This window comes from Biomphalaria glabrata, chromosome 11 (genome assembly GCF_947242115.1).
Source record: "Biomphalaria glabrata chromosome 11, xgBioGlab47.1, whole genome shotgun sequence".
Classification (NCBI taxonomy): Eukaryota; Metazoa; Mollusca; class Gastropoda; family Planorbidae; genus Biomphalaria; species Biomphalaria glabrata.
In genome coordinates this window covers 15,762,281-15,787,268 of record NC_074721.1, presented here as the reverse complement: position 1 = coordinate 15,787,268, position 24,988 = coordinate 15,762,281, and the positions used below count along the sequence as shown (strand labels likewise).

Genomic DNA, 24,988 nt, shown 5'->3' with positions numbered 1-24,988 from the left:
TTTATTTGTGTGTTTCAAATAAATAACAATGTTACAAAGATAGTTTGTGTGGAAACACAAACTCAAAATTGGCCCCCGAAGTGGTCCACCTAGAGGCTTTACTAGGATTCGAACCCGGGAGTTACAAGACAAACCTTGAGGATGATAAAAGCTGACTCAGATGTGTTCTCTTCTCTCAGCAATTTGGTAAGATCTTTGACAGACATTCGCATCAGTAACCAGAATACATTCATAAGGCGAATCTGCATACAATTGAACAAGAGAAACATAAAAAAAGATATATAAAACAAGGTTACAAAGACAGTTTGTGTGGAAACAAAAACTGCAAATCGGTCCCCGAAGTGGTCTACCTAGAATCTTCACCAGGATTCGAACACGGGACTTCTGGTTCAAAGTGCTTTACCACTCAGCCACAGCATCTCCATATATTCATTTAGCGTACACTTATATTTTTAAAAATAATAATTATTAACCTTATCCATACATTCAAAATAAATAACATGTTACATGTAATAAAGAGAAACCAAAAAAAAAAAAAAAATATTCTTAAAACAAAATGAGATAAATTGGCAACACGAAAAAGATAAATAATTCTTGACCTACTTTAAGCTACAATTGTGTACAAATGACAACGAGACTTTCCCCTCGTAACTAAAAAATGAATATCTCCATTTTCTTACAAACTAGACATAGATCTAGCTAGATCTAGACCTAGTTATAGATCTAAATCTAGTTTTAAGATCTAAATATAGGTCTACAACAACATCTAAGTCAAGATCTAGAAATAGATCTGTCTAGATCTAAGTCTATATCTAGATTTAGAACTAGATATAGAATCTTGATATAGAATCTACTATATCTAGACTAGAGCTCGTATGAATTTACATGTTTAATCTTAAAATTACTAGGCCTAGGCCAATGTTATGATCATGAACAGTAAGGCCTTTTGTTTCTGGGTAATGGTGTACTATGCTGTTCGTATCCGATTCATTTCTTAATGTGATGTTATTGTTTACATACTAAATTAATCTGCGCCCCTAAGCTGTCAGAAGATAAGTTATTGCCTTAATTATTAAATTTTTATTTAAATTATCAATACATTTATAATATATATATATATATATTGTAAATATATCTAGATCTGGGCTCTATTTAGTCTTATTAAGACTGTCAATGTAGGCCCATATAATATGAATATGTCAAAACTGCGCGCTATAAAAGTAGATTGTTACCCGTCCGACTTGTAACTAAAACGAAATTCGTATCATAATTAATTTTTAAACACAACATTTTAATCAGTATTCTATTCAATGAATTAGTTAATAAATAGAAAATATATTTTATATTTATATTTATCCATTGACACTTTTACCATTTTGACCTTAGATGGAAATGTTTTTACCAATGCGCGAATCTACGAATGAAGCTTGAGTTGTTAATGAAGACGTTCATGACCTTTTTGAAAAAGTTACCTCCCCTGAAGGTTTTCATTGAAAAGTGGTGTAATTTTTTGAAAAATCTGCTTGCATATATAATTTCAAAATTAGATGGTTCACTTTCGGTGCAAATATCAGCGAGCTTGAAACAAAACACTTTTTTTTCATTGGATTAACTAAAAAGCCAGTTATTTATATTTAATTGCCATTTACGAAAATAGAAAACCAATATATGATTATTTTTAGCGGCCCCCGAAAGGGGAAAAACGCTATTAGTTTTGTGTGGCCTGTCTGTCCGTCTGTCCCGTTTAGATCTCAGAAACTAGAAGATGGGACATCTTGATATTTTAGATCATTCTAAGTTCTGATGCAACGGGTACTTTTTTCTTTTCCGAAAGTGAACCATCTAATTTTGAAATTATATATGCAAGCAGATTTTTCAAAAAATTACGCGGCTTTTATCCTGATGTGGGCACTAAACAACAGGTTATAATTTAAAACCATTCGGCCACGTCCGTCACGCTACAGTACAAAAGGCACTGCATAAAAAAACTCGATTTAAAAAATGTGCGTCACATGTACATACACATTGCTTTATTAGCCTTTATAAACAAACATAAATGTTTTCTTATTAAGTAGTTAGTGCTTCAGAAAAACTCAATTCACCAATATTTATATTTCTTGTGAATATTTCTTGTATAGTGTATAGACATATTTTAAAAAGTAATATTGAAAAATCACAAAATGATCTCTCTCTAGAGATTAGATAGATAGATAGATAGATAGATAGATAGATAGATAGATAGATAGATAGATAGATAGATAGATAGATAGATAGATAGATAGATTGCTATTGCATTGGCGCAAAGGCTATAATAATCGTGCGACAATGTCTGTTAAACCTTGTCGACTCTCAAGTGATTTTCTTTTTTCAGTCTAGGCCGTGTGACATAGTAGAGAGTAAAATAAAATTTTACAAAACTTTTGTTTATTAACCTTCGTCTACTTTCTTGTTAATAAAGACAATTTGAGTCTAACTAGGCCGTTTAAAAAAAAAACATTTTAGGCCGTCGGTATTGTTACAGACTCATGTCGTCAAAACGACCTACATTTACAAATGCCCTAATTATAAGATGAAAGGACGTCTCGAAGAAAAAATCTTTTACATTTTGAAACATCGGCAATAATGTCATTTGACCTAATTAATATTTACACGTGGATGCATAAGTACGACTATAATATATTTTTGATGCCTCTTAAATTAAAAAAAAAACTGACCTGCTTCGCCCCAACTCTCCCTCCTATCCAGACCTTCACACCCATCCCCTACAGATTGAGAAATGAACCCTAGGCATTATATAAGTAAAGTAAAGTTCCCCTTTCAGACCTTGCGAGCTATAGAGTAATACTTTTAGTAAAATCATTAAATTTAGAAAGACTTCAGGCTAGAAAACTTAAAAGTAATGTAACAATCATTCTTAAAACTCAGAACGACACAAAGATAAAGGCACATTCCTTGTTCCATAGCATAGAACAAACGTGTACTATTAGAGCATGGCCTGAGTCAGCCAGGAAAAACAATGACTTGGTAGAATTTAAGTCATTGGTTAACAATTATGAATAGATTGGCCTAGGAACAAGCGTATGACGTAATCATATTTTTAAAAGTAACGTCTGTATTATATAAGATAAGATAAGAAAAAATAAATACATTCAGAACTTTTTTTCCCTGAATTATTAATTTCTGCAGCTTAGTATGAAGGAGCTCATTCGGCGCCCTGGATCCTGCCCATGCAATTTCGGAACCAAAGCAAGGGTCTCAACTCTTCAAACAGGGGTTTCTGTTTCCAATGCAAACTTGACTCTATTGCTTTCAAGTACAGTCTGGTACTAACCATTGTTTTCATGGTATTAATTGGTTTCATATTTCCATGAGTAACATCACATTGTGGGTTGTATAACAGACAAGTACGTAAACCTTCTTTCTGACCTTGTCATCTATTTATCTATTCCTTTGGCCTATGGTTAGCGAGCAAGGTGTCATGTGGCCAGCACAACGACCAACTAAAGTCAGGTACACATTAGAGCAGGGTGTCATGTGGCCAGCACAACGACCAACTAAAGTCAGGTACACATTAGAGCAGGGTGTCATGTGGCCAGCACAACGACCAACTAAAGTCAGGTACACATTAGAGCAGGTTGTCATGTGGCCAGCACATCGACCAACTAAAGTCAGGTACCCATTAGAGCAGGGTGTCATGTGGCCAGCACAACGACCAACTAAAGTCAGGTACCCATTAGAGCAGGGTGTCATGTGGCCAGCACAACGACCAACTAAAGTCAGGTACCCATTAGAGCAGGGTGTCATGTGACCAGCACAACGACCAACTAAAGTCAGGTACCCATTAGAGCAGGGTGTCATGTGCCAGCACATCGACCAACTAAAGTCAGGTACCCATTAGAGCAGGGTGTCATGTGGCCAGCACAACGACCAACTAAAGTCAGGTACCCATTAGAGCAGGGTGTCATGTGGCCAGCACAATGACCAACTAAAGTCAGGTACCCATTAGAGCAGGGTCTCATGTGGCCAACACAACGACCAACTAAAGTCAGGTACCCATAAGACATGGGTGAGCCAAGTCAAAATCCGAGTCTTCACCACGATTCGAACTAAGTCTTCCAGGTTCGGAAGCCACCGCACAGCCGTATAAAAATCAAAGTTTGGTGTTATTCTCCGGGAGTAATTGTTTGTCATGCTACACGTGCATGCTATTAACGGCCCCCGCCTTATTTCATTCATTTACTGTTACTATTGCAATTAGTGCACAGCATGTACACCCTATCAGTGAAATGAACATGTTAGCTTTAATTTTCCCACGCTCGCCATATTAAACGTTCTGACTCACATGCAGCAGTTAAGAATGTGCTCCTATATTTTTTGTCAGAGGGTGATGTCTATTTATAGACATACACTGAACTGCCGGGAGTTCTATACTATACACAACATTGCATATTTTACACACTCATCTGTGAATACATTACGCACTTACTGTAGCTTGCATATATAAATATTTTTGCTTTAATCTCACTAAATATGACTAAATTTAAATGTAATTTCATAAGCATTGTATATGAAGTGTATTTAAAATGTTAATACTCAATGAGCAAGTCAAATCAAAATAGCCATCCATTTTTGCTATTTATTATTCTAATATTGACTCAATTAGCTAAGTCAGTACAAAAGTGGCCACCCTCCGACGAAAGTAGAATTAGAAGTGACTGGTCAAACTGCTGGCTGACCAAAGCCCAAAACTATTTTCAATTGTTACACACCGAGGCAATAGTGAATATGTGTAATCCATCGAGCTTCTGACGTAATGGAAACAAAATGAGGGCAAGAATTAACTGGTGTGAATAAAAATAGGCCGGAAGTCGTAAAGGTAAGCTAATTAGCAAACTAGTCTCTCGCTTCGTTTTAATTACTAGTTTGGTTCAAGAAACAATTCAACAAGTTACAAATATATATATAAGGACAAATGAATCCATTTAAATTTATAATCGCAACTGAAAATATAGTCAAACCGAAGCAGGACTTCACTTAGTTTATATCAATTTGTAATATATGATAAATCATCCAATAACGTTCTTCGATGACAGAGGCTAACACATTGTTCAGTGTGACTAAATGGCATAAAACGGTGGGCTACTTTTCGACGAGGTTCAAGATGAAATCTAGACTCAAGCTGATTTTGGGTTAGCTGGGCGCCTTAAAAACGGGCGAGGGGCGGGGAGGGGGATTTTTAGGACGCCCCGGAATCCATTCTGGGAACCTGATATTAGTTGGGAAAGTAAAGTCGGTTTTTCATGGACATCTTCGTTAACTGTCGGCCAAAGAAACAGAATAGATTCTCACTGACCTGCCCTATAGATTGCGAGGTTTTAAAGGGTATTTTACTACTGAGCCCCTAAAGGCAGCTCGGGAACGTCCTAAATACCTCTCTACCCCCCCCCCCCCCAACTGAAGACATTGGACCAAAGAAAATGTATTTCGAAAGCCTGAACGACTTATCCCTTAGAGAAACAATTACAACAGAGTTGTTCAGCTTGTTTGTTTGTTTTTTTATTTATTTATATATGTTAATACCATTGACGTCAAACTAGTTCAGATTAGTCTGAGGAAATTAGCCGGAGAAACCACTAGCAGACGATTTATAAGAATAATTAACAATTAAGCTAATAACTATATATGTATATAAATGCTCAGTACACTATAAAAAAAACTGTATGATTTTTCTATTACACATCTGATTCGTCTGTTGGTAAGTTTTTTTTTTGTTCTTTCGGTACTGTGTAATATGAATTCAAAATTTCAATTTAATTGTTCGAATCTAACATTTAGATGATAAACTCCTTAAATCCACTGAGTTCGTTCGAAATTTGTGTTGCTTCAATCAAACAAGAAAAAAAAAATTTAAATATATTTTTAAACAGACAATACCTCCATTATTAAACTTCAAATATAATAAAATAATTTTAAAAAATATTTTAAAACTTACTGGTTTATTTGGGTATCAAACCCGTGACACATCTGCTTAAACGTACGCATTTTTTAAAATTCGTCCAGAGAGGAAGATGGCTGCCTGGTGGTACGGTTTGTTCGCTGGACTGTCGTTCAGATTTATCGATGGTCCCGGGTTCAAACCCGCTCCGTCTTGCTGGAGGTTTGGACTAGGAAGATAAATTATTATAAACTCTGAAGGAACATCGAAATATGTAAAACAAACATTTACATATTTATTAATTTGTTCATTAAATAGTCAACTAGGTTTAACACTAGACCTTAGGTTCTTATTTAGAGCTCTTAAGATCTAGTCTCCTTCTAGATATAGAATCTATATTTAATCTATGTTAGATTTACGTAAACATATAAGCAATGCTTATAAACTTCAATAAAAATTGAAGCAACTTTAAATTTACTCAGTTAAATAACAATTACAGTAATACGACTGACTACGCGATATTGGCTCTAGAGTCTAGACCTAGACATAAGGCTCCAGTCAAATCGATATTTATTTTTTACTTTAAAATAATAATAACGGGCAAACTAGAGTATTTACCGTGTGAACAACGAGCTAGTATTTTTTTTTCTAAGCGATATACATCAACTGTTAAATTTCTAGGATAATCGTTAGAGGCGATTTCGAGATCAGCTGTCCAGGTTCTTGGATCCAGGTTCTTGGGTCCAGGTTCTTGGATCCAGGTTCTTGGGTCCAGGTTCTTAGATCCAGGTTCCAGGAAGTTCTGACTTGAATATAGATATAGTAAAAATACTTAGTTCCTGATAACTACTCGCCATTTGCATAATTTCCATTTAATGGACTTTTACTCAAAGCTAAAATAAATCTATCTCTAATGTGTTGTTCTTTATAAAGAAACGTACGCCAGCGACAATCACTAAATATTTATTGTTAAAAGCAATTTTTTAATATGAATAAATTCCGTTAGACGACAACTGACATTTGCAAAACTTTTATATACCTTCTACATACAATGTCAGCGGTTCGTGGAGCGGTTGGTGGAGCGGAACATAATTAGTGTGACATATACATTTTTGTAAAGTATCTAAAATGTTTATTGATATTTCAAACACTGTTACATTGTTATATTTATTAAAACAATGCCAATGCAATAGATAATTTACGGAATGAAATAAAATGTCCTCTTTCTCGCCACGCTTGTCAGCCTACCGCGCACCAAAGGTGGAGAAATGCTGATTGATAAGAATAAGAAACAAACAAAATCTTCGAAATAGTAAAAAAAAACAAAAACGTGCCTATTGGTTCTCCACGAGTGTCCAACTGTGTGATAGACCAAAGTACCTTTAGAGGCTGCGAATGGACTGACACTATTTATATGCAGGAGGAGTATCTTAATGAAAGCTTACTAGGAGCATACGGAGGCCCGGTAAAGCGGTAAAGCGGTAAATCGCTTGGCTTCCGAAACGGGGTCTTGGTTCGAATCCTGGTGAAGACTGGAATTTTTAATTTAGGGATCTTTGGGCGCCTCTGAGTCCACGCAGCTCAAATGTGTACCTGACCTTAGTTTGGGGAAAAGTAAAGGCGGTTGGTCGTTGTGCTGGCCACATGACACCCTCGTAAACCGTAGGCCACAGAAACAGATGACCTTTACATCATCTGCCCTATAGACCACAAGGTGTGAAAGGGGAACTTTACTTATCTTTACTAGAAGCTTCCTATTGAAAATTATTATCTGCATTTAAACTTAGACTTACTTAGACTTAGGTCCTCCCGCGCCGTTCGGCGCATTGGGCGGCAAGCTGTCTCCATAAAGATATGTATTCATTATGTGTCGAGTTTGCCGTTTCTGTAGCAATAGTGGTTTTACAGGGTGGGGTCGCTAGCCCCACGCCAAACCCTCCTCCTTTCTCACCCGGGCTTGGGACCGGCAGATGGCGCATTTAGAGGTTTGGTTTTATCCACATGTGCAACAGAAAACTGTGATCGATATTTGTTGGGTCGAACTCCACTGAGTCTGTTGGTTTTTCGAACACTGAACTCTGCCGGTAGGTTTCTATGAACTTCGTTGTTCGTTCTGTCTACGACATTTTTTACCCTGAAATTGATTTGAACAGAAAGGAAAGCCAAGTGAAAGAATAGTGTATGCTGGAATTGACTTGAACAGAAAGGAAAGCCAAGTGAAAGAATATTGTATACTGGAATTGACTTGAACAGAAAGGAAAGCCAAGTGAAAGAATAGTGTATGCTGGAATTGACTTGAACAGAAAGGAAAGCCAAGTGAAAGAATATTGTATACTGGAATTGACTTGAACAGAAAGGAAAGCCAAGTGAAAGAATAGTGTATGCTGGAATTGACTTGAACAGAAAGGAAAGCCAAGTGAAAGAATATTGTATACTGGAATTGACTTGAACAGAAAGGAAAGCCAAGTGAAAGAATAGTGTATGCTGGAATTGATTTGAACAGAAAGGAAAGCCAAGTGAAAGAATAGTGTATGCTGGAATTGATTTGAACAGAAAGGAAAGCCATGTGAAAGAATAGTGTATGCTGGAAGTGGTTAACAAAATCAGCGAGAAACTTGTGGAACCACATCTCGCCAAAAGTAAAAAAAGAAAAAAGAAAAAAGCACTACGCGTGCCTCTAACACAGGATTTTGCTGGGCAGGAAATATGAAATAAGGATTACGAAGAAAACGAAGCGGTACTTTGATTTTAGTTGTCAAATGATTAAGAAACATTTTAAAATATAAGCGTGACATTGACATACTTTTTTGATGAAAGCGGAACATTGGCTGTTCCGCGCGGACAATTTATTGAAGGCGTGAAAGACGGTCCAAAGCGGGTCTGTCTCGTCTAAATTGAGATGTCTGGTCATCTTATTCTAGATCTAGAAGCAGATCTAGACTAGATCTTAAGAGTTTCTAGTGTTAGATTCAGTTGTCCATATAATGAACATACCAATAAATTGTCGGACAAGTTTGCCGAATCAGGAAGATCGTACGTTCAGGCAGCTGACGATCTCATGGGTTCGATACCCGAACTGAATTAGAATATTTTTTTAATTATTTTTTTATATTTTAGCTTTACAAATTGGTGGTATTGTCTTTTTTTTTTTGTTAATTAGAATTTAGGTCTTTTTTGCTACTTCTGAGAGTCTGGTCATTGGAGCGGAGGAAGATCTGGTCATTGGAGCGGAGGAAGATCTGGTCATTGGAGCGGAGGAAGATCTGGTCATTGGAGCGGAGGAAGATCTGGTCATTGGAGCGGAGGAAGATCTGGTCATTGGAGCGGAAGAAGATCTGGTCATTGGAGCGGAGGAAGATGTCGCTCCAATCCAAGTCTTGCAGACGCTATTTTAGGGTCCATTGTTTGCCTTTCTTTTGTCTGTCTCATGGCCCAAATAATCACCAAGCATTTCCACTTGTTCTACGATTTCAGATTAAACTTAATCTATATCTCTAAAAGTCATAAGAAATCAGCACTTCCTACAGTGCCTCTACCAGTATGAATATTTTTGTGCATTTTAAAGTCTTTTTTTTAAAACTCTCACATATTATAAACAGATCTATTTGTATTTTTTTTTTACAGATTCGAGAATGATGATGCTATCAATTTCAAAACTAATTGTATCAATGTTCGTATGCAATACTGTATTGTGTGACTCTTCAAAGCCTTTACTCCTGACACCGATGTTGTGCCGAGGAGACATATCCACTGCAAGAGACTACAGTAGGGTTCAAGACCAAGATGGCGTCATACCGACGAGTTATTCTGGGTTTATTACAGTTGATAAACTAATTGGAAATCACTTATTTTTCTGGTTCTTCCCAGCCATGAACTCTGACCCCAAAGCTCCGCTGATCATCTGGCTAAATGGTGGACCTGGCGTGCCATCCGAATTGGGTTTATTTTATGAGAACGGACCTTTCAAATTTAGAGAAACAGAAAATGGAGAAGTTGGATATGAAAGAAAAAACAATTCTTGGGCCGAGACATTTTCAATGTTATATATTGACAATCCAATTGGAGTTGGTTTTAGTTACAGTGACAATGGAGAGGAAGGTTATAGAACAACACAAGAAGAGTACACTAGAGATCTCTATGAGTTCATTCAACAATTTTATGTCATGTTCCCAGAATACTTGCAAAGAGAACTTTACATTGGTGGCCAATCATACGCCGGGAAATATGTTCCGGCCTTCGCTTACAGAATACACGAAGAAATTCAAGTTAACAGAACCAAAATTCCATTAACAGGAATTTATCTTGGAGGACCTTTAATTGACCTTGAAGTACAAGGTCCTATGCAAGCAGACTTATTTTATTCATTAGGCTTTATTTCTGCTAAACAAAGACAGGACTATGAGATTAGTTCTAAAAGGGCCATTCTTGAATTTGTTTCTGGACAAAAAAAGTTTGTACCTGATAAGGATTTTGAAAAGGTTTCAATGAACATGGTTTGTAATGGGTGTTGGGATAATTTACATAACTTAGAGAATGTTCCGTATCAGTCTGTTGGAAATGTCATGAGATCGTTGCGTTTGAAAGTGCATGCTGGAAGTGTACCATTTGAAGAAACTAATTATTCAGTGCATGTTAAGTTAGGTTCCGATTACTTTGTCTCGACCACTGCTAAATTTACAAAGCTGATGGACAGCTACAAAGTTCTCGTGTTCGTTGGAAGCGATGATGGTGTAATCAGCTCTCCCTCGGTGGAAGCTCTCTTGACCTCTATCCCATGGTCATTGCAGTCTGAGTATAACGATGCTAAAAAATTGGTATGGTTTGACCAGGACACATATAAAGTTAAAGGCTTCTACACTCATGTTGGTCAGTTCTGCAGAGTTACCGTCCTAGGAGCCGGACATCAAGTGCCCCATGACCAACCAGAAAGCACTTTGTTAATGATGACCGAGTTCATAAAGAATGGATGTATTAGTGGAAATTAAGTCTTATTTTAAATCACCCATTGTTCAAGTATTGTTTTCTTTTTACCTTTTAAGATAAGAAAAACTTTTTAACGAATGATGTATTTAGAAACTCTTCTAAGTCAATGCATAAAGTACATCAGAATTGGCAACATATGTAAATTAATAGATGATAGTAACATCCATTCTGTCAGAAATAATACTTTAAATCGAACTTAATCTTTACTAATGTGTTCTCTTCTTTTATTTGCCAATGGACCTCATTCACCAATCTAAAACAAACAACTTTTAGCTACGTTGTTCTCTATCTCTTCTATACATATTACGTGATCTTTAAATAAAGGCTGTCACGTGATACGCTTTTTTCATTGTTTTATCAATATAATCACGTGGCTAAATGTTGTTTGTTTACGATTGGTGATCAAGGTCCACTGCCATTAAGTGAAATCAAAGTGAAAATCATGTAATAAAATCAATGTTTTTACCATATTGTGAATAGAATGCTCTAGATTATTGTGGCATTGGTCTTTATATTGTCATCTTCGGTTGATAACTATAAGTAACAATCTTATAGGTGTGTAAAATAGACTGTTAATCGTCTCACTGAAATGTCCACTGACGACTGTGACCTAACGCCAAAAGAGTTTTAATCTAATTGAAAAGTCTTATTGTCCAGGCATGTTAAATGTTCGTTGCAGAATGCGATCCTGTATGTTTATATCTGCACGCAGTCAATAGAAGAAAGTAATTGAGTTCCTTAGAAGATGTAACAAAAAAAAAGGTTTAAATCCATTGCTTCTTTATGGAGTTGATGCCGGTCTAAAATGATCACCTTATGTATTGCTTGTAATGCTTCAATGTTGCAAGGAGTCTTCCCATGAGCTTGCATAATCAAGTGCCTCTGATACAGTTCAGAGAATTATCTTTCTTATATTTTAAAGTAGAAAGTAAGGCGTATGTATGTATGTTATGAAAATATTGAAGCCTGCCTGGGTGGACCACTTCGGGGGCCGTTTTTGAGTTTGTGTTTCCACACAAACTGTCTTTGTAATCTTGTTTAAAAATAATTTTCTCCTTTAAAAGCTCATGATTGTCTAATATTTCTCAGACTATTTATTTCTTGTAATGCTGGCATATTGAAAAACAGTCTTTCCAGCGAGCTTGCATAATCTAGTTATTCTATTACAATTGACCTCATTCACCAATCGTAAACAAACAACATTTAGCAAAGTAATTCTATATATCTTCTATACAAATTATGTAATCCATAGTGGCTGTCACGAGATACGTTTTTTTTTCATTGTTTTATCAATATTATGACTTGGCTAAATGTATGTATTTACGATTGATGAATGAGGTACATTACAATAAAGCTAATTTCTACGTACCGAATAGATCCACATGGTGTGCGAGGAGGGCGGTCCAGGATTGCAGTAGCCATACACAATAGTAGTAGAAATAAGGTTGAAAGTACAACTGCAATTAATTACAGATGCCCAACCAGTGACCTCAGCTGAGTATCAAGAATAGGCCCCTCTTTAGTCACACAACAGGTTGCAAAGGGGGAACAGAAATTCTCGATGCTACAATATTTCTACATAAAACAGTGTACAAAATATTCACGATGTGCCTAAACTCAAAACCAAACCAAAATATTCATGAAAGTCTGTATATTTATTTATCCAACTCTTTACTGAATACAAAGAAACAGTTCAAGAAACAATCCCCCCAACTCCGCCCCCCCCCCCCTGAAAAAATTCTTGGCTACGCCTATACATACTAGGAATACACAGCGGCTAAGCATGTATGTTGGCTCCCAGGCTTTAAATTGTTTATTATGACCGTAACATCCCTTCCTTTTCTTTTTTAGCGGCCCCCGTAAGGGGAAAAAGCCGCTATTAGGTTTGTGCAAAATGTCCGTCTGTCCGTCTGTCCGTCTGTCACACTCAGATCTCGAAAACTAGAAGAGATATGAAAAATATTATTTCATCATTAAATGCGGCTTGAAAAGTTTAGGTGCAACGGCTACTTTTGGTTTTCTAAAAGCAAACCGTTTAATTTATAAAATTAATTATGCAAGCGAGTTTTTCATAAAAATACACCAATTCTAAAACAATTACGTAAATGTAAGGGAGGCAATGTTACAATATGCTAACAAAGATGGACAATTTTTGTGTATTTTCAGTATCACTAAGTCAATTATATTTTTAAAATGTACAGGAAATGTTTACAACAAATATAAATAATAGTTAAAGATGTTTTTTCTGGTCAACTAGCTGCTAAAATTAAAAAGAAAACATTTCTGTTTGTTTATAAAGGCTAATAATGCACTTTGTATGTAAATATTACGCACATTTTTTAATGGACTTTTTATGCAGCGATTTTCGTGCAGTAGCGTAACGTCGCTACATGATCAGGTGCCAAACAAATTCCTTAAACTTTAAAAAAAAATCAGATTTTATTTATTTTTTGTTTAGTGCCCCCATCCGAATAAAAGAAGATTATTTTTGTGCGTTTTGTCTGTTGGTCGGTCTGTCCGTCACGATTAAATTAAAAAAACTAGAACTCTAAAAGCAATTTAAAATCTGATTTACCCTTTAATTTTCCTCCCGTAACATCTCAATAGTTTTAATTATCTAAAAATTGATTGTTCCGGATTTTTTTGTGCAAAACTAATCAACCCCAACAAATGTTTGTTTGCTCTTCTAATTTATATTACATTCAATTTCCATGCTTAAACGTTGCAAAAACACATTATCAATAATATGTTGTTCCGTTTTTTATGTAAATAGCATATTAATGCTAAATCAAAATCTCTATACTGACTTATATTTCATTAAGTGTAAAAAAGTTCCGGATATTGTTTTATAAAACATGAATTATGCCTAATGATTGTTTGAAATCGCATAATTTACTAATATTACACTTATATTATTTGACAATGCGTCACTATAATTTGGTTATCAATATCAAATTGTTCCGTATTTTCATCTTTAAACAAATTTTAAAAATATCGACAATAGGTTGTTCAGGGCTTTAAAAAAAAGTAATTTACTAGAATTGATTACTGAAAATTACTTTTTAGACATTTAATTTTCTTGCTGAAACATAACATAGAAGTTTTGTAATCGATAAAGAATGTTCCGGATTTTGTTTCTTACAAATCGTCGCCAGAAAGTTCCGAATTTTTAAAAAAATCTACTAACACCAAATAATTGTTTGAACTCCCTCTTCTAATTAATAAACAAATAATCTTCTCATTTACGAAATAATGTTTGTACGGATTTTTATGAAAAATATTTTAACTCACTACTCTCTTACAGTACATTTAACTTTCTACCTAAAACATTAAAAAATCTAATTATCGTTAAAATTATGTTCCGATTTTTAAGGAAAACAGAATCCAAACACCAAAGTAAGGTATGAAAATCTCTCCACTTGGCTGTAGTACATCTAATTTTTATACGAGACCATCCAAAAAATTTAATTAACGGTATTATATTTATCTGAAATTCTCTTTTTCTTTTACTATTTATACAAACATCCGGAACAATCTATTATATAAACTTTTCAATTGTGTTCATACCTAAAAATTATTGCGATGTTTTGAAACGTAAAATAAAGGTTAATCAATTTTTAATAACTTTTAGCTGTTGTTTTTTTATATCAAGATGACGGACAGACCGACTGACAGACAAAACGCAAAAACAATGCGGCTTTGATCCTTTTTAAATAAATTCTATTAGAACTCAGTGCACCAATGTCTATGAACCCTCGTTAAATATCTCGTGTAAATAAAGACATTTTTTATGGTACCGGTACTAGCCTATTGTGAGGTAATGGAATTTCTTTTTCTTTGACGTCATATGAATGACTCTTTAAATGTAATGCTAAAAGAACGCACACGGTGCACCAATGTCTATTAACCCTCGAAAATTGCTCGTAATGATGAAAACATATTTTGTTGGTTGCCTGGTCGTGCGGTTTGTGCGCTGGACTGTCGTTCGGATTTATCGACGGTCGAGGGTTCGAACCCTGCCCGCTCCCATCCCCCGTCGTCCTGCGGGAGGTTGGGACTAGGAAGTAAACTATCTTCAACTCTGAAGGAACATCCGAAACACGTAAAACATTTTACAAACAAACATATTTTAGTCTAGCTAGGCCGTGTGACAGAGTGTTTTTTTTCCTTTGACGTCATATGGAATGAATTCTTTAAATGAAATGCTAAAAGAACGCACTCGGTGCACCAATGTCTATGAACACTCGATAAATGGCTCGTAATGATGAAGACGATTTTTAGTCTAGCTAGGCCGTGTGACGTAGTGTTTTTTTTTCCTTTGACGTCATATGGAATGAATTCTTTAAAAGAAATGCTAAAAGAACGCACTCGGTGCACCAATGTCTATGAACACTCGATAAATGGCTCGTAATGATGAAGACGATTTTTAGTCTAGCTAGGCCGTGTGACGTAGTGTTTTTTTTTCCTTTGACGTCATATGGAATGAATTCTTTAAATCAGTGGTTCCCAAACTTTTTTGGCTCGTAGACCCCTTGCAATGTTTTCCGATATTCGGTAGACCCCCTGCTTTGCTAATATTGCAATTCTCTGATTCATGAACTTCAAATGTATTTTTCACTGATTTCTAACTTAGTAATGTGAGACTGAAAAAATAAAATCACATTATGTCAATTAACAATCTCACAGAATGTATGAAACAAGTCTGGTCAATAGGCGATGTCCGATTTCCTCTCGATTAAATTCATTTTAAAATGAGATCTTTAACATCCGAGAACTCCGATACAGTGTCAAAAAGAAAAAAAATTGTCTAATAAAAGCTTTTTGACAACCAACAAACTTTAGTGTGAAGAAGGAACGGGTAAAAGTTATCCTCATTTTCTGAACACATTTGAGCTTTGATTTGTGTATTAAACCTGTAAAAGTTGCTTCGGTCAACTGCGGTGCTAACGAATTAAAGATGTTCATGCAATCCACCACTCAGATCTTTAGTAGCTTTCGATGGATTACCCACGGTATTACTAACAATCCAGGTACACTATCCACAGTAGGACTCAACCATGAAAGGTTGCTGTTGATATTATACTTGATTGCTTTCTCTTTAAAGTAGTCCTTCAAACATCAAATATTCATACGCGGTTATCCGTTTTCACAAAAAGAAGTTTTTCTTGGATTTATGAACATATGCAAATGAAAATGCTTCATTAGGGTTGGTTCGTCCACTTGTATAAAGAAATAAGTCGTTAGCAAATAATTACATTAGAAGCTTTCAATGTCACTATTCATTTCATGAATTGGCCTTTTAACTGTGTTATTGCTTAGTTGAATTCTTTAATAATATTAGATGAAGGTTTGTGTACAAAATAGTTTTTAAAACTTCAGCTGCTGGCAAAATCATTCTCTTTTTCTCGCTTATTGTGTGATGTTTTCCAAATTTCACAAGTAAAAGATACTTTAAGACACTTGCAAACCATTATCTTCTCTTTTGATGTGAAAGCAGAGACTTTGTCCATTTTTAGTCTTTTCTCAACTTTATCATTGACTGTTTAAAAGTATTTCAAATCTTAATACATGTTATCAGGGTGGCATCGTCTCAAAGGATTCTCCAGCTTAGGGTGGTTTTATAGTGTCATTACTACTCAATACATAAACTTTGTTACATAAAATACTCAGAGGCAATATAAGTTCAACAAGGAAAAAGCCAAATTTAAAACAAAATTGCACTACTGTCTACATTTTATATTTAGATTCGGCCATACTAAATATTAGTTAACTGTAGGCTAAAATAAGTAATTTACACGAGGTATTAAAATGTACAGTAGTCTACCGTTGGAATAATAGGATTCAAAATTAGAGGATTAACTATGAGAAGTTATAGATTATTGTTAATTTCATTGATGTGAAATCAAAATTAAAATCACAACCTTCTCAAATGAAATCCACTCTTGTGGACCCCCATTTACATGTCATAGACCCCCAATTCTTTTTTTCACTTTCGTAGACCCCTTGGAAGCCTTCGTAGACCCCTGGGGGTCTATATAGACCACTTTGGGAATCACTGCTTTAAATGAAATGAAAAAAAAACTCGGTATGGTAATGTTAATTAAGCCTCGTTATGTGACTCGCGTTTAAAAAAGGAATGATATCTTGATTTAGATATAATCTAGATTTTTTTAAACTAGATCTAGATTTTTATTACAGTATATCTAGGTCTGGATTTATATTCTAATTAAAATTATTTTAGAGTCTTGATCTACATTTTCTAGATCTAGTTAAGACTAAAATAGACTAGATTAAGATGTAGAATTTCAATTTCTAAACTTAAAGTGTAAAAAAAAAAAAAGTAGATTTTCATTTCCAAACGTTTTGATCAATATTGCAATGTTTTAATATACTAAAACTAATCTACTATTTTTTATTTAATTTAAATTTACGGCAAATGAATCTTTGAAACATTATTACTTTTGACCATCAAAATTAAATCACCTCTTGAATATTATTTGCGAATATGCAGATCCGACATGGATCCGACTTCGACGGGGGCCGCCTCTGAGTTTGTGTAACACAAACTCTCTTTGTAATCTTGTTATTAATGTCTTTAAATAGGGCCACATTTCAAATATCACCTTAACATACTTCTTAGTTCGTAAATTAATGAAACGGCCCGCTTCTTCTTTTTCTTCTTCTTCTTTTTCTTCTTCTTCTTCTTCTTCTCTCTTTCTCTCTCTCTCTCTCTCTCTCTCTCTCTTTCTCTCTCTCTCCCTATCATTTATTTTTTTATTCCTGCGTTTGACTTCATTTACAACGACCCTATTCCTAACCTCCAGCACATACACGCCCACTTGCCCGTAACTTCTAGTCATTCTTTCACGTATCCGCTCCCCCCCCCCCTCCACCTGGAATGCTTCATTTCCTTTCCCGTCACTACCTTTTACTTTGTGTCCCAATAGATACAACAAGGATCATGATGAAATTTGCTTTCCGTGCTATTATGTTTTATGCATCCTTTTGGGGAAATACCGAAACAAAAATTACAAAGCTTTGATAGAAAACTTGTCTTTTTTTCTCTGATTGCGGTGGTTAGGTTGCGAATCTGTCAAAACCGCTAAAGAGCTCATACATTCATACGAAATTTTATGTGAATCCTTACGTAGTTCAAGAGATCCTTTGATCAATAATTCAATCAGTGGTAACTTACAAATTTATATGGCAATATATATATATTTCACCCATTCTCTGCCCTTAATTGATCACAGCACGTGTTTAGCATCTGCGGTGGTGAAGATCTCCAGCAACTAATTTGTGTCGGTTTGATTTTCAAATCCCTTGTTAATGTACACTTTTGTTCCTGGTCATTAAATAGGGGGACACGACAATTCGTTCACTGACATTTCGTTCACCGACAAATCGTTCACGACTTTTCGTTCACGCGACTATTCGTTCACCAGACATTTCATTCACCCGACTATTCGTTCACGCGACTATTCGCTCACGGACTATTCGCTCACAGACAACTTGTTCACCGACAACTTGTTCACCGACAGTTGGTTCACGACAAATCGTTCACGCGACAAATCGTTCACGCGACTATTCGTTCACGGCACGGACAAATTGTTCACAGACAAATCGTTCACTGTATAGTAACATATTGTTAATATTATATATTCTCGTCGCGTGTTTAATTTATTTACATTAAAACTTTTTTAGCTATTATTTCCAAATGCAAAAAATTTCTAGAGATCAGGTCAAATCCGAGTTTATTTAATTTCGTTGTTGTTGTTAATATTTTGTTAATGAGGACAGAATGTGGTAAAAATTATACTTAAAATAAAAAAAATATTAAAAAAGAGATCTTACAAGCTAGCTGAAAAATGTAAACGGGCCCTCACTTTACTATAGGTAACATTTTTACTTTCATCTTTAATATACATTTACACCCCCTTCTTTTTTTCATCTACCGGGAATCTACCCATTCATCTGGATACTCTAGTTAACACCTAGTGGAGTGGTTGACAGACTGGCTCCTCTGGAAGTAATAAAACTTTATTGGACATCGCCTATACAATCATTGAAAATATCTACTAGACACTAGTATAGTACTTTCCATCAAGTTTAAAAGAAGTTTTATTTTATTTTTATTTTAGTTAACTTGTTTCTATATGTGACCACCCATTGGTAGACTAATTTGATTGCTTGGACTTCAATAACAAATTTATTGAAACAATTTTATTTTGTTGTTTTGCAATAAATTATAATTTTTTGATAGGGAACCAAAATATTTCCTAGTGTTGTAATTAGTTGTTTTTTTTCTTAGATGTCTTAATTGATAAGTATTAACCTTAGATCTGTCTCTAGTATGTGACGTTCAGAGTTGAACAGTGAAACCATATATTGTACCAAATCTAGTACCATTGTTAAAAATCTAAATTATCTCTCGTAAAAACACTGAAAGGATTGTGGAAAAAATACTAGTGTGTCTGAGCTAGCCAGGAAAACCAGTGACTTGGCAGAATGCATGACGCGTAGGACGTAATCATCTTCTTTTTTGAAGAAACGTCTGTATTATATAAGATAAGATTTGTTTTTGTTAATAAGATATCAATAAAATGGGTATGTTAATTAAACATCTGGACCGCTATTAAGAAGATAAGCAAATATGGGTAGGTCGAACAAGACTACATGATAGACATGAGTGTAAAAGAAGGCCTACATGTTGAAAGTAAAAATGTTACCTAGAGTAAAGTGAGGTCCCATTTAAATGTTTCAACTTGCTTGTAAGATCTCTTTTTCTTTTAAGTATAATTTTTTATCACATACTGTCCTCGTTAACAAAATATTAACAACAAACAAACAAAAATTTTAAAAAGAATTTCGGATCAGACCCGATCTCTAGCAATTTTTTTGTTTTTGGAAATATTCAGTGAACGATTTGTCTGTGAACAATTTGTCTGTGAACGAATTGTTCGTGAACGATTAGTCGCGTGAACGATTTGTCGTGAACCAACTGTCGGTGAACAAGTTGTCGGTGAACAAGTTGTCTGTGAGCGAATAGTCCGTGAGCGATATGTCGCGTGAACGAATTGTCTGGTGAACGAAATGTCTGGTGAACGAATAGTCGCGTGAACGAAAAGTCGTGAACGATTTGTCGGTGAACGAAATGTCAGTGAACGAATTGTCGTGGAACCTTAAATAGAAACCTGCATTCCTAGCTCAGGCAGCATATCATTGAAATTTATGAGGAATTTTAGTAGTTTTTTTTTGTTGTTGTTTTTTTTAATAGATTAGACATTTTTGTTTGCCTGCTTTGCTTAAGCTGGTATAAAATGTCATGACTTGTATGGATCATTTCCTTACAATTTAAAAACGTTCATTTATTTTAATGTTTGAAGCAAGTATATTAGTTAAAGTATTTGGATTGTCAACAAAGATTAAGTATAATTACTACAACATTTGTGAAGTGAGAAATATCAATCTGAAATATCGCAAGTTCAATTTACAGCAATAATCTTTATCTCATCTGTCCCTTGACTTTCTTCATAGGGGTACTGTGACAGTTCGCCTAACCAAATCCCTCCACTTTTCCCGGTCTTAGATTTATGTATTGTTGAGCTCTCTGCGTCATTGTTGTTACTTATTGTAATTCTGTTTGTATAAGCTTTCATATTTTATAACATCGCACTATAGATCTAGACTTTTGGAAATCAAAATCTACACTTTAAGTCTAGATTTAAATCTATAAGTTGAAATTTTAAATCTTGATCTAGTTTATATAATTCTTAACTAGACCTAGAAATTCTAGATCTAGAATCTAGATTGATTTTAATTAGAATATAAATCTAGATTTATTGTAAATATATATATATATATATAGATCCAGTGTAAAAAAATCTAGATTTAGTGTAAAAAGAATCTAGATCTAGTGGAAAAAATCTGATTAGAAAAGATCCTTCAGCCTACGTCACACGGCCTAGTTAGACTAAAAATGTCTTTAACAATACGAGAACGTTTTCGAGGTTTAATAAACATTAGTGCACCGAGTTCATTTCATTTAAAGAATTCATTCCATATGATGTCAAGGGTAAAAAATCCTTTACGTCACACAGCCTATTATATAGTTAGACTAAAAATGTCTTTATTAACACGAGAGAGAGAGCTAACGAGGGTACATAGATATAGGGGAAACTAAGTTCTTAAGTATTTCATTTTAAGATGTATAACATATATATATATATATATATATATATATATATATATATATATATATATATATATATATATATATATTAGGGGTGCACCGGATAGTCGCTCCGGCTCCGGCTTCTGCCGAATATCCCGCATTTTTTACTATCCGGTGCTATTCGGCTCCTGTCGGATATCACTACCGGATAGTAAAAAATACACCTATTTAATATGCATGAAGTGGACCTCGTTCCATTAATGTCTGTTTTAGAATGTATTAATGTTTATATTAAAACAAAATAATGTGCTTAAAAATAGAACCATTATGAATATGCACCAAACATCGTTTATTATAAAGACAAGGCGTGTCAATAACTTAATATAAATAGAAATGAAACTTTACATCATAAATGCGCTTTACATACAGAGCAGCAATGGCTGGCACTTTTTTCAATTTGTCTTGACCTTTGAGTAGGTTAGTTAACATGTTAAAATGCTACACTCCTTGACTACGTCATGCTGACCAGACGTCTGTCTAGCTGTGCGGGTATATCTCCAGAGGTAGAGATGAACAACTCCCACCCCTTTTATTTGTTTAGTCCATAACATTGAATTTTTTTTATAGGCAGGTGACCACAAGTTAAATACGATGGACGTAGGTTTAATGTCAGCGTATTGACACTCTCTAGAGGTCACACCTTTCGAGGGAACTGAGCTTGTTTACTTAGTAGTTAATCTTTATTAGGGGGGCTGGACTACAAGAGCCACACCTCTAAGGTAACCAGGTATATTTCTAGATGAACAGCTCCCTCCCCCTTTTATTTGTTTCGTTCATCACAATGAGTTCATTGATTGACAGGTGACCCCAAGTCAGATACGATGGACGTAAGTACTCTCTAGAGGTCACACGAGGGAACTATGTTTGTTTACTTAGTAGTTAATGTTAATTGGGGGGGGGGGACTGGACTTAAAGCCAAACATCTACATGGGTATCCGGACAAAGAGTTTGCTTATTTGGAGAAAAAATCTTAATCACGTGGTTGGGCTAGAGGCCACACCTTTTCAAGTGTGCCGAGTTACTTGAACATAAATCTCAATTAGTAAGCTGGACTAAAGATCACACGCATCTAAACGAGTGACCTTTAGCTACACAGAACACAAACCGCGAGATTATATAGCAGAATTAGCCAGTAACTAATTATTTTGTAGAAGACTTTAAATGGAGAGCTAAACACCCCCTACTCTTTATTTTATTTCTTTGGTCCTTGACACCCAATTTATTGATAGACATTGACCATTTTTAAGCCAGAATGAAAAAACACAACGCGCTAGCAAAGGATATTACCATCAATAAATATTACGGTTAAATAATTTTTCTAACGTGTTAACTTGAATATTACTCCTGCAGTTAAGTGTCTTGATTTGATAACAATATTCTTAATAATTTGTGACAGTCAATTAACTCATTATTATTACTATTTTTTTACTTTAGATGCGTACTTAGCCACTGTGTATCAGGCCAGGACGACTTTTACACACCTGACATCCATAGACTTACTATCGTTCCCTATTGTAACAATTACTGAAACCACGTATAAAATAATTAATAATTAATAATTAAGGAAGATGTTTCTTACGAACGTTCTTTGCACAATAAAATAAAACAAACATGTGCATGTTTGCGTGTGTGTATTTTTTGCCTTGTATTAAAATCTTTAGAAAGAAAGCTAATTTCATTGTTGAATTCTTTTGACTTAATAAATAACGGAAAACCTTACAGTAAATTTTAAAATCGCATAAAATAAATTGAATAATAGTACCGCAGTTAGATCTAGCAAACAAAGATATATATATATATATATATATATATATATATATATATATATATATATATATATATATATAGGCCAGAGAGAAAGAGAGAGAGAGAGAGAAAGAAAGAGAAAGAAAGAGAGATTTTCAGATAAATCAAATACTAGTTACTTAAATTTTTGGGATGATCTAGTATACAAATTATATCTACCATAGCCTTGTGGAGAGATTTTCATACCATACTTTGGTGTTAGGAAGTTGTTTTCCTTAATAATTAATATTAAGATAAAATTAGAGTTTGTAATGTTTAATTAAGCTAGAAAATGTAATTTAGTGTAAATAGATTTAAAATGTTTTTCACAAAAAATCCGAAACAGCCAATTTTTTTTAAATGAGAAGAAGATTATTTGTTTTATTTACTAGAATAAGGATTTCAAACATTTGTCGTTTGTAGATTTTTTCTAATAAAATTCGGAACAATTTTGGCGATGATTTCTTTTTCAAAACAAAATCCGGAACATTCTCTACCGATTAAAAAAAACTTTTGCTATCTTTCAGCAAGAAAATTAAATGTAAAATAAGTCTAACAAACCTAATAGCGGCTTTTTCCCTATCGTGGGCGACTAAAAAGTGATTTTCATTAATCGTTTCTAGTAAATTACTTTCTTATTTTAAAATCCTGAACAACCTATTGTCGATATTTTTGAAAAAAAAGTCATTTGACATACATTTGCTTTAAGTTAAAAATACGGAACGATTTGATATCGATATTTAAACTATAGTGACGCATTGTCAAAGAATATAAGTGTAATGTAAGTCATTGATGTGATTTCAAACAATCATTTGACATAATTTTTTTATATAACAATTTCCGAATCAACTTTATAGTTAATGAAATATAAGTCAGTATCGAGATATTCATTTAGCATTTATAGGCTATTTACATAAAAAACCGGAACAACATATGAGTGATCAAGTGTTTTAAACGTTTAAGCAATGAAATTAAATATAATATAAATTAGAAAAGCAAACAGACACTCGTTGACTTTGATTTGTTTTCACAAAACCATCCGGAACAATCTATTATAGATACTTAAAACTATAGAGATTTTTTGGAAGGAATATTTAAGGTTAAATCAGATTTTCAATTGCTTTTAGTGTTGTTCTTTTTTAATCTAAACGTAACGGACAGACCGACCAACAGACAAAACGGACAAAAATAAGCGGCTTTTATTCAGATGGGGCACTAAACAAAAAATAAATAAAATCTAATTATTTCCAATTTTTTAAGGAATTAGTTTAGCACCATACCATGCCGCGGCGTTATGCTACTGCACGAAAGTCGCTGCATATAATGTCCATTTTAAAAAGTGTGCATGATATTTACATACAAAGCGCATTCTTAGCCTTTATAAACAAAGATTAATGTTTTCTTTTAATTTTAGCAGCTAGTTGACCAGAAAAAAAACTTTTACTAATATTTATATTTGTTGTGAACATTTCTTGTACATTTTATAAATATATTCGACTTCGTGATATTTAAATACACATACATAGATTCGTTCTTTCTTAACATACTAGAATATTGCCTCCCTTACATTTACGTAATTGTTTTAGAATGGGTGTATTTTTATGAAAAAAATCTCTTGCATAATTAATTTTATAAATAAAACGGTTTGCTTTTAGAAAACCAAAAGTAGCCGTTGCACCTAAACCTTTCAAGCCGCATTTAATCATAAAATAATATTTTTCATATCTCTTCTAGTTTTCGAGATCAGAGTGTGACAGACGGACATTTTGCACAAACCTAATAGCGTCTTTTCCCCTTACGGGGGAGGCTAAAAAAAAACAAAAATTATAATTGAAGCTTCATCATCTAGTAACCAATATCCAAGTTAATTTAGGAACTTTAACCCAAAAGATGACACACCAGAACATTTCCTCACACAATTCGAATGTATCTATCAAACCTTGAATATGACTAGTCTACAATTGACTTCACAATTATTAGCTAAACTTAGAGGCGAACCAGTAAAATTCTAAGACACGTTAAAAAAAAAACTGAAAATAAATGAAGACAAA

At 34.3% G+C, this 24,988-nt stretch overlaps 1 protein-coding gene and 1 long non-coding RNA gene across 6 annotated transcripts; one reads left to right on the top strand and one right to left on the bottom strand.

Annotated features, from left to right (window-relative positions):
• Positions 1-4: 4 nt before the first annotated feature.
• Positions 5-6,943, bottom strand: LOC129921775 (uncharacterized). Its single transcript, XR_008773737.1, has 3 exons — positions 6,877-6,943; positions 5,993-6,164; positions 5-242 (listed from the first exon to the last, which is right to left on the bottom strand). It is a non-coding gene; the product is annotated as an uncharacterized LOC129921775 (long non-coding RNA).
• On the top strand, positions 815-11,386 carry LOC106066220 (probable serine carboxypeptidase CPVL). Of its 5 annotated transcripts, XM_056004544.1 has the most exons (4): positions 815-936; positions 3,187-3,404; positions 4,664-4,876; positions 9,560-11,386. In XM_056004544.1, the coding sequence occupies exon 4, from the start codon at positions 9,568-9,570 to the stop codon at positions 10,918-10,920; it is 1,353 nt and encodes a 450-aa protein (XP_055860519.1). In that variant the 5' UTR covers positions 815-936; positions 3,187-3,404; positions 4,664-4,876; positions 9,560-9,567; the 3' UTR covers positions 10,921-11,386. The 5 variants fall into 5 exon arrangements, with proteins under 5 accessions (XP_055860519.1, XP_055860523.1, XP_055860521.1 ...); XM_056004548.1 differs by lacking the exon at positions 4,664-4,876; XM_056004546.1 differs by lacking the exon at positions 3,187-3,404 and having other exon boundaries at positions 815-956.
• Positions 11,387-24,988: the final 13,602 nt, after the last annotated feature.